The sequence below is a fragment of the Cydia amplana genome, chromosome Z (assembly GCF_948474715.1).
Source record: "Cydia amplana chromosome Z, ilCydAmpl1.1, whole genome shotgun sequence".
NCBI lineage: Eukaryota > Metazoa > Arthropoda > Insecta > Lepidoptera > Tortricidae > Cydia > Cydia amplana.
The window spans coordinates 36,281,108-36,292,305 of NC_086096.1; the positions used below are offsets into that span (position 1 = coordinate 36,281,108).

The window sequence follows — 11,198 nt, forward strand, 5'->3', positions numbered from 1 at the left end:
CACGTTGTTAAAAGCCGCGCAGACAGACAGCGGTCTGGAGTTCCGAGTTCTGCGTTCAGAGTCCTGCGTTCTTTTATTACGTGAGTCTACGAGAACGCACACAGGCGGTCAGAACGCGGCGGTCAAAGCGGAGTTCTGACCGCCTGCTGTGTGCGTTATCGTAAAGACTCACGTACTTACATTCGAAAGAACGCAGAACTCTGAACGCAGAACGCTCTCTATCTGCGCGGGCTCGGATTAAAATGTTTTAAAAATAATTTCCCCTACCTACTACTTCTAACTTCTAAATCACGTGTATTTCTCCTTGAGCTCTCTCCTCAATATCTTTCCTGTGGCACTTTTCGGCAAGCTGTCCACAAACTGCACGTCACTAATCCTTTTATACTCCGCCACCCTCTCCTTTACGAAACCGCGTATATCTCCCGGCTGAGCCCCGTGTCCTTTCTTTAGGACGATAAAGGCCTTGGGTGCTTCGCCGTGGGTTTTGTGAGGTATGCCTATGACAGCGGCGTCGGCGACGGATGGGTGGTCGCGTAAGACTGCTTCGAGCTCGGCTGGAGGTACTTGGAAGCCTTTGACCTGATGAAGATTGATAGATCAGATCAGTGGTATATTTATGATATGAGCGTTTCTCAAATAATTTGTACATTTGCATGCATGTACATTGATATGCTGGTAAAGTACATGAAGCTGAACAATTTCCACCATATTTTCCAAAATGTCCAAGAAAGTTTGTATGAAACATTCCTTTTTTGTTACCAAATGTGTAAGGAAATCTGGTAACAAAAAAAAATGGTTCATGCAAACTTTCTTGGACATTTTGGAAAATATGGTGGAAATTGTTCAGCTTCATGTACTTTACCAGCATACCACTTTTTATAGAAATCTAAGATGTGATCGAAATGTACAAATTATTTGAGATGTGCTCGCATAATTTATTAATTTATTGATCGAGTAAGTAACCCAGCATTAGAGTATAAAACCAAGGCACTGTGAAACTACAAAATATAAAAGAAAAGATACAAAGAAAAACAATAACATATATAAAAAGATTTGGGCGGCGACGTAACAGCGTGGCTCCGTAGCGTCAGCTGACTCGCGTCGTCTAATAAATTATCCTAAGGTAGCCACACACCGATAAATATCTGTAATAAACATCACTATTGAGTTGCATACTAGAGTCAGACCGAGAAAAGTCTGCAGCGATTTTGATAGCCCACGCAGTGAAAGTGTCATTTTAAACGTCAAACTTCTATGAATTTATGACGTGTAAATAACACTTGCACTGCGTGGGCTATCAAAATCGCTGCAGATTTTTCTTGGTCTAACTCTATAAGCTTTGCTATAAAATAACTCAAGTTTTGCACATTATTATTTTTAAATGACATGAGTACAGAGGGCCTAGCCAATTGATAGAAAACGCAAATCAAAATAATGTATGGAAATAGTCACGTGACTTTTCGTAGCATCTGCCATGCCAATACATTATTTCGTTTTGTTTGTTGTTTGTCGATATCCGTATTCCATATTGGCTAGCCCCCCAGGACGTAAACTTGACCGAAACTGAAATATGCGGCAGCATTCCCGTACTAATAAAGTACGGGAATGCTGCCGCTGCTGCCGTCTTATATGCTGCATCTTATAGATATCTGTCCGGAAAGAGAAGAGTCGTGTATTGTGACTTAATCGCGTATCTAAGTTTTAAGACGATTAAGTCCCGTTGTATAATTTAATAATGTGTAAAAATTGTATTGGATCCCATACATATTATCACGACTCTTCTCTTTCCGCACAGACTCTAGTTGAGTTGATTTGTGCTCTGACCAGAAATTCACTAACCTTCTCTCAGCAATGGTGACTATGCCCTGGTCGTCAGCAACTGCCAAGCCTCCTGTTCTGAAACATCCATTATCTGTGAAGGCCTCCTTGTCACTTGTACTTGGAGACTAACCTTGATAAGTCCCTTCAGTCTGTCAGCAATGGTGACTATGCCCAGCAACTGCACCTCTCTGGTTCTGAACCATCCATCCTCTGAGAAAGCCTATTTGTAAATGTTCCAACTATACTTGGAGACTATAACCTTGATGAGTTCCTTGAGTCTGTCAGCAATGGTAACTATGCCCTGATCGTCAGCAACTGCCAAGTCGCCAGTTCTGAACCAGCCATCATCTGTGAAGGCCTCCTTGTTGGCTTTCTCGTTTTCCTTGTACCCCTTCATGACTTGAGGACCTCGGACTAACAGCTCGCCTTTCTGTGAACATTGTTTAGCATTTAAATTTGTCATTTTCTGTCAAAAAAAATAGATAAAACACGCTGAGCTCACAGACAAAAATAGACGGTTGGACAAACCGCCAATGCTAACGGCTCGGCCACGACAGCGGCGGCGGCGGCGGCGGCAACCATAGGTTGGAGCGAGACACATCGATCAGACCTTTCGTTCCCACCTATGGTTGCCAACGCCGCCGCCGCTGCACTCCTAGCACATAGCGCGAGAGTATCTCGCGGCGAGATAGACTACCCGTCTTTTTCTAACAATGTTAATAAAAGAGGGACGGGTAGTCTATCTCGCCGCGAGATACTGTCGCGCCAATCATGTGCTAGCCCGGCTGGTCGCGCAAAGTCGCGCGCAATTAAAGAAATAGGACACGGCGACTTATTTATTGCAGAGATTCAGTATCGCGATAAGTAGTAGGTACCTAGCGATGCAGAATCTTGTTTAAGTTTGCGAGGGTCTATGCCAGCGACAGCATTGCTAATGTATCGCGGACTTTTTGCGACAGCATCGCTACTGAATCGCTGCAAAAAGCCGCCAGGTGCTAGAGTTAGACCAAGAAGTCTGCAGAGATTTTGACAGCACACGCAGTGCCAGTGCTATTTAAAGTTGTACCCCCAACTCGCATTTTAGATTATGGAATATTTATATTATTTCCACTCAGAATCACGAGTTCTTTCGATCCTGATACAAGAAAAAAAGTGTCCCCAAAATTTCAAACAATTTTTTTTTGTCCTTTTTGTAACGGTCATAGAAGGTTGTACCTATGAAAACCGTAATCAAACGGACCAAAAATTTTGGGGACACGTTTTTTCACAGTAAAAATGGAAAAAGTTTGTGTTTCTGAGTAGAAATAATATAAAAATTCCCAATTCTAACACAAAAATTGTTGGTACAACTTTAAATAAATAGAAATGCCCTTAAAAACGACATAATTTCATAGAAGTTTGACGTTTAAAATAACACCTGCACTGCGGCAAAATCTCTGCAGACTTTTCTTGGTCTAACTGTACCTCGCTAATGTCCTTCTGGGATCAAAACCAAACGAAAACTCCACATTTTTCGGACTCACTTCATTAGGCCCCACATTCTTTAAGTTCTGGTCCACGACCTTAAGATCAGTGTTGGGCAGAGGGAGGCCGACGCACGAGTAGTTATCGAGGCCTTTAGGGGTCATTGTGACCACGGGCGATGTCTCTGTGAGGCCGTAGCCTTGCCTGAAGTCCATTTTCCTCTGAAAACATATGACTTTATTATTAATTCCGAAATATACTATACTAATATAATATAATATGATATGATATGATATGATATGATATAATATTATATAATATACTATACTCAGCTATACTATATATTTGTATTGTTTTTGGTTTGGTCTCCTGCACAAATCCTTAAAGGATGACTCACGTTAGACCGGGCCGTGTCCGTGCCGGAGCTTCCTGCGCTTATTTTTTTATGACTGTGACCGGTGATCAGTGATGCTTGCCATATAGAAAACGAAGCTATGGAAGCTCCGTCCCGAACACGGCCCGGTCTAACGTAAATCCTATAAAAGAAGCCTTGGATGTTCAACCACCAAAGCGGGCAACACTGTTTCAGCAATTCACATTTATAGGCGGTACGGAGCCATCGCATCATCATCATACAAGGTGGACTTTGAGGTGAGGTGGACCTCACCTCGGCTTTTTGGATGAACCTATCGGCGTCGGCAGCGGCCAGGGGTGCCGCTCCGTTGATGATGACCTCCAGGTGTCGCAGCTTCTTCGAGGAGCTGGCTGGATGCGACGCCATCATCAGTACTGGGAAATGATAGGCCAGTTGAGAATAGACATGAGAATGAATGTAAATTGAAGCTCTATGAGTATGGATCCTCGTTTCAGCCGTTTCGTTCCAAAAAAGATGTTATAAGATGGGATCTTGGAGGATATAATCAAACGGAGACGCCATGTCTGTAATTTTCTGTACAAAACAGTCTGCCGATTTTTGCGGGGGAGGGGAACGTCAAATGTATGCGTAACGTAAAAATAGCCATGTCAGATAAACGTCAGTCCATACATTGTGTATGACCGTTGGCCGCCTATTTTCGACAAAGGGGAAAGCCTGTTAATGGCTACTCCGTTTAGTTGTATCCTCCAAGGATGGGATGGATGGATGTTTATTGCTTTACAATATACTTATTACTTATAGATTATTCCCTAAGGTCAATGTGGCTAATTCCGTCATAGGGACTATTTCGTCCATTAGCGTTTTTCTCGAACAACGAACAAAATTGATTGAATTCATCGACAAAGCAGCGACTGCTTTTAGTTTCAGCTATCAAAAGCAAATGGGGTTTTTTCCTACGATTGAAAATCAAAGAAATATATTATACGCCCGTGGACGGAATACGTAGCACATTGACCTAATAAGGTTAATCAGCGATTAGGAGAAACAATAATATGGTACCATCTTATAGCTAATAAGAGGAACAATTAACATAGTACTTAAAGAAGAAGCAACCAACATGGCCCACACAGCTGCAGAAGTGCATACCCAATGTGTTGAACATAGTCATCATCACTATAGTTTAATTATTGTCATATTCGTCATATAGTTTTATTACTATAGCTTTACTATAACATATTTAATTTTACAGCGCATTGGCGCCCCTAGCTGTATTGCTGTAAAATCAGCCCTGAATTAGTGAATTCATTCATGAACTTGATATGATATGGTTTGCAGCTCGCTGTACCTACTTATAGGAGGAGCCGCGAATAAGAGATTCGCCCTATACGTCTCCAGGGCGTCGAGGAACACTTCAGGGTGGAACTTGGCGAGGGTCACCAGCTTGATGCCCTGGGACAGCTTGTGGAACATGATGACCTCGGCTCCGTAGATGTGGAAGAAGGGCAGCACTGCCATGACGGAGTCTTGGTGAGATGCTGGAACATGGAAAAAAAAGTAAATCAATCAATTTTAGTGGCGCATAATTGTGTTATGGACCAAGCTAATTCTGCATACAATTTGGCTATACAAAGTGTGGCAATGTCATCATTAACGTTCTATGAAAATATGACTCAAATCGGTGCATAATTAGCTTAGACGGACTCTATATATACTAATAGATATAGATATGTAGATAGATAGAATATTCTTTATTGCATACCTCATTACATGGTTCAGAAAAAAACAATTGAATGAACATAGAAGCAGACAACAGGCGGTCTTACCATTAACAAACCGACCAACTGCGAGTCGCACTCGCGTTCCAAGGGTTCCGTACATTAAGTCCGACTCACGCTTGACTGCACATTTCTAATAGGTTTTCCTGTCATCTATAGGTAAAGAACCATTTTGTCTATTTTTTTCAAAATTTTAGACCCAGTAGTTTTGGAGATAAAGGGTGGGGGGAATGGTCGGACAGACAGACAGACGCACGAGTGATTCTATAAGGGTTCCGTTTTTACCTTTTGAGGTACGGAACCCTAAAAGTAATATCTTCCAAACAACTTGGGTAGCAAAATTAAGTAACATTAGGTAATCACAAGAGTAAACTGTTGCATAAAAGTTGAGCCCACTAATAATGGTTATAATTACCTGTAGTATCATTATGCGTCCTTATCACAGGATCATTAATCTGTTCCATATTAGCCACCAGATTCTCATTCGTCAGTTCCACTCCCTTAGGCACACCAGTGGTCCCACTAGAATATGGTAGAAAACACACATCTTTAGCGGACCTCCTCACTTCTTGCAAACACGACAAGTCCACGTTTATTTCAGTTAATTCGTTGAACACTATTGTGCCTTCTGGTGTGGGCTCATTGGTTTTGACTACGATGATTGGTAGCTTTAGCTTGGCCATGTTTAAGGCGTTTTTCACGATGTCAACTGTTTCTGGGAGCGTGACGATTATTTTGGCGGCGGAGAGTAGCATTTGTCGTTGGACTTCGTCTGAAAAGACAGGTAGTTTTCAAGGTAAGTCGTCGTAAACAGGTAACCACTGGAATGGAATTCATTCGATGAGTTCATGATAAATAAAGATGGAAGAACCGCCACATGTCATGTTTGAGGACGTCAAGACTAGAGACATCTCTAGTTGCACATGCAAGTTACGATAAATTTCAAAAATGTTGGAAAAATGAATGTCGCGAAACTTTCATTTTAGAAACGGAACATTTCGATCCCCATGTAAAAAGAAGCTTCTGAAAATTTTCAATGTGTCAATTTCGCTATTTTGAAAACTTTCCGATGGTACATCAGTACCTAGTGTCTTAAAGACAACAAGGGTAGGGACCTTCTAGTGTATAGGGTGATGTTGTCACTTTCTTACATGGCACGTTCGGCTACTCATTGAATCCATATTAACCTACATCGAATTTAGCAAACAAAAATAAACTCAGGGGCCGTATAATTAAGGTTGATACTAGTATTCCCAAGGCAATAAGGAGATATCAAATCAAACAGCAAACGAAACTAAACTTACGGGCCGAATAAATAGGGTTTATACTAGTAATGACCGCGCCCGCGCCCTATATCCCCAAGGCTACAAGCGGGTAGTCAGGCACGTTGAGCAGCATCACGGCCACGGCGTCGCCGTCGCGGACTCCGAGCTTGCTCCGCAGGTTGCTGACCACAATCACCAAACAAAACTAAACTTACGGGCCGTATAAATAGGGTTGATACTAGTAATAACCGCTCCCGCGCCCAATATCCCCAAGGCTACAAGGGGGTAGTCGGGCACGTTGGGCAGCATCACGGCCACGGCGTCGCCGTCGCGGACTCCGAGCTTGCTCCGCAGGTTGGCTGCGAATGCTGAGGACAGTTGGTAGCCTTGGGAGTACGTGTAACCTCTTCCGGTAGAACCGCATACCTAGAAATAGCAACGTTATATGTTTAAAGGGTATAGCCGAGTAAGCATGGCCAAACTGCCCTTAGCGAAAAAAACAATTTCCTTTTACTGGATTATTAACCTATATATAAGTAGAGCTTTCACCAAATATTAAGCCTCAAATGCTTCAGATTTCAAAAAAAAATGCAAAAAAAGAAAAATAATTTTTATGTTATTACAGCCAAAGTACGAATCCGATTTCTTTGTAATTTGGGTATGTTGTATATACAATTAAGGTCGCTTTCTGAAAAAAAATATATTGAATTATCTCTTAAAATAATAGTAAAAAACTGAGATGAACATTTTCAGAAAAATAAAAAAAATACGTGCGAGATAGCGACAGTTATCAAATTTACATATTTTATGTAGAATTTAATAATGTTTAACATATATTTTTTTCAATAATTAAAATCGGGATTAACAGTGTGAAAAACTCGAATTTGTAACATCCCATAATACTCTCTCTTCATACAAGCAAAGCTATGTTGTCATAAACGAATGAAGTATAATATTGTGAACGCAGTCTTTACGAATTTGAATTTAGAATGTGACGTATTTTATTCATCAAAGGAACAGACATTTTTCAATCGTTAACGCTCTGTATAAAATTCGTGCCTATTTTCCTGTTCCCGCGCTTTTTAGGGTTCCGTACCCAAAGGGTAAAAACGGGACCCTATTACTAAGACTCCGCTGTCCGTCCGTCCGTCCGTCCGTCCGTCTGTCACCAGGCTGTATCTCACGAACCGTGATAGCTAGACAGTTGAAATTTTCACAGATTATGTATTTCTGATGCCGCTATAACAACAAATACTAAAAACAGAATAAAATAAAGATTTAAGTGGGGCTCCCATACAACAAACGTGATCTTTGACCGAAGTTAAGCAACGTCGGGCGGGGTCAAGTACTTGGATGGGTGACCGTTTTTTTGCTTGTTTTGCTCTATTTTTTGTTGATGGTGCGGAACCCTCCGTGCGCGAGTCCGACTCGCACTATCTCTGAATGCCGTTCGCCCTAGCCGCATACAGCCACGGAGTTTAAGGTCCGCGCTCAGCAAAATAAGTCGCGTTCTAAATTCAAATTGCGTTGGGAATATAACTTTCTAGTACAACGTACTTACAAGTTATTTTGTATGAAGAGAAGGTATTATGGGATGTTACAAATTCGAGTTTTAACACTGTTAATCCCGATTTTAATTTTTGAAAAAAATATATGTTAAACATTATTAAATTCTACATGAAATATGTAAATTTAATAACTGTCGCTATCTCGCATGTATTTTTTTTATTTTTCTGAAAATTTTCATTTTAATTTTTTACTATTATTTTAAGAGATAATTCAATATAATTTTTTTCAGAAAGCGACCTTACATGTATATACAACATACCCAAATTACAAAGAAATCGGATTCGTACTTTGGCTGTAATAAAATAAAAATTATATTTCTTTTTTTGCATTTTTTTAAAAAATCTGAAGCATTTGAGGCTTAATATTTAGTGAAAGCACTACTTATATATAGGTTAATAATCCAGTAAAAGGAAATTGTTTTTTTCGCTAAGGGCAGTTTGGCCATGCTTACCCGGCTATACCCTTTGGAAATCTTTATTAGATACTATCAACCAAGAAAGGACGCTTTGAACGAAAATTTTTCGTTTGACTTGATTGTTCCTAATTCCTTATCGCTCGCGCATAATTATACTATGCTTGCCTTCAAAATGCGACATGCAAATAATAATTACACATGAGCGAAGATATTCGAGTTGAAGTAAGGACGCTAAGTACGAAGAATTTCTTACACTGACCCGACTGTTCCTATTTCTATCGCACACGCATAATTTTAATGCTGTTTCGCCCTCACAGTGTTAAGCACAGAATAAGTAATAGTATTATCATACAGAACGGCCACGCACCGCCCCGCCCCGACTCGGATTACCTCGCCCCGCGACTGGCCGCGACATGAATCTGACGGACTTCTCAGTAGAGCGACTTACGCACACATACACAATACAGACGTGCCGCGCACACATGAAACGCAAATCATGTTTGATGTATGGCGTGTCCGCCCTGTGGTGTTAGTTATTGACGGCCGACATCCTGGGTTCGTACATTGACCCAATGTACGAAATTCTTCGTGCTAAGCGTCCTTAATAAGCTTTATTTTTGGACCACACTTTCATATAATATTTAAAACCTTCGCGTTTTGAACACATATTAACTCACATTTATAGACGGGTCTAACGCGAAATTTATTCAATTACCTTTTTATACCGACGTTTCGGCACAGGTTTCACTGGTCATGGTCGCGGCCAACTAAAGTCTCAACAAAATGTCAAAACAGAGATTTGTGCAACTACCCGACGAAAAGTGTATGAAAAAGTTTGGGGTAGACATCACATTTTCAAACCACCCACTACACATAATGTTAATTATTGTCCGACACGCAACACTCACAATATCCACGCACACAAGATAGATCCTTTGGCTTTAACTTCTGTATCACTGGTTCCCAAGTTGGCGATAAGTTGAATCCATCCTCCCTATTAAAATTCCTGGGGTGTTTCTTGATTTCAATTGCTTCTCGCACAACTCGAGGATAATAATGGCGTTCAGTGGAGACAACTTTTGGTCTATGCAACTCAATCCAGTGATTTGTGCCAGATGTAAGATGTTCGGCCCCACACACAACAACATTATGTGTAGTGGGTGGTTTGAAAATGTGATGTCTACCCCAAACTTTTTCATACACTTTTCGTCGGGCACAAATCTCTGTTTTGACATTTTGCTGAGACTTTAGTTGGCCGCGACCATGACCAGTGAAACCTGTGTCGAAACGTCGGTATATAAAGGTAATTGAATAAATTTCGCGTTAGACCCGTCTATAAATGTGAGTTAATACACACTTTCATACTTGGGAGTTTTTGGACTATAGTTGTGTTTACGGTTCCTAATCTGTATTTGACTCTATATACTCACCACCATCGTCCGATCCGACCATCTCTCCAAATTCCGCCATATATATTCATGCACAGTGCAATTCGGGACTTCTACCGTCTTCAAGGGTGACTTTATAACGCCTTCTGTCGTCCACGGGGCTCCGCTGAGTCCTCTCGGGCTGAAGGGGAGTTTCTTTGCCAGAGTCCGGTTTGCCGCAAGGAAACATTTTGACGCCATGATTGTTTAGTTGGTTATTGGCCTGGCAAAGAACTTGGTTTTCAGTAAGGTGAATACAGCCTAAGTGTGGTATACAGGTAAGTGTGGCTGGACTTTACATTGAGGCCTGAGAGTCTAGCCACAGAATAAATAATAGTACTAAGTACAGAAGACTCACTCTCTAACAAAACGCGTCTGTTACGATCAGCACAGATATGGCCGCTAGGTGGCGACATGCCACGCGCGGCTGGCTTTCCCCAAAATTGGGGCCGGAACGGAAATACTTTTAGCTACCTGTAGCAAAGCGACGAAATCGCGGACTGAGACACGCCTGGTCTAGCCAAGATGCCATTCCTTTGCACCTTAGCGAACGGAATGCGAATGTTATCAACAGAGGACTTAAGTCCTTTTATTTTAAAAACGGATGACCGCCGGTCGCCGCATGCGCTTAATGAGAACTCAGTCTCAGTCTATAAATAGCACCCAACGCAGAGCTTGGTAAAGTCCACAACCACGCCACTGACGCCACATTGCAAACATTCACGCAACTCGTGTGCAAAGTTTTTCCTCGCCGAGCAACAACTTGCCAACAATCAATCAAAACTAATAGTCTTTGTGGAAAGAGAAGAGTCGTGTGTGTGTGTGTGTGTGTGTGTCGTGTGTGTGTGCGAAGGGAGCCCATACATTGTACGACTCTTCTCTTTCCGCACAGACTATCTACCTACTGTGCATATTTTGATTTTATAAGTACCTACCTACCTTTAAACAAGCAATTTTTGGAATTTTTGTTGCGGGGATCTTGAAAACCGCTCTAACGATTTGGATGAACCTTTGCTATATGAAGGTACGGGGGCCAAAAATCGATCTAGCTGTCTATCTCTGGGAAAACGCGCATTTTTCAGCTTT

General features: G+C 41.4%; 1 protein-coding gene across 1 annotated transcript; it reads right to left on the reverse strand.

Annotated features, from left to right (window-relative positions):
* Positions 1–285: 285 nt before the first annotated feature.
* LOC134660873 (uncharacterized) lies at positions 286–10,326 on the reverse strand. The gene is made up of 8 exons (XM_063516717.1): positions 10,116–10,326; positions 6,917–7,127; positions 5,852–6,208; positions 5,011–5,196; positions 3,953–4,074; positions 3,345–3,506; positions 2,081–2,251; positions 286–579 (listed from the first exon to the last, which is right to left on the reverse strand). The coding sequence occupies exons 1-8, from the start codon at positions 10,311–10,313 to the stop codon at positions 289–291; spliced, it is 1,698 nt and encodes a 565-aa protein (XP_063372787.1). The 5' UTR covers positions 10,314–10,326; the 3' UTR covers positions 286–288.
* Positions 10,327–11,198: the final 872 nt, after the last annotated feature.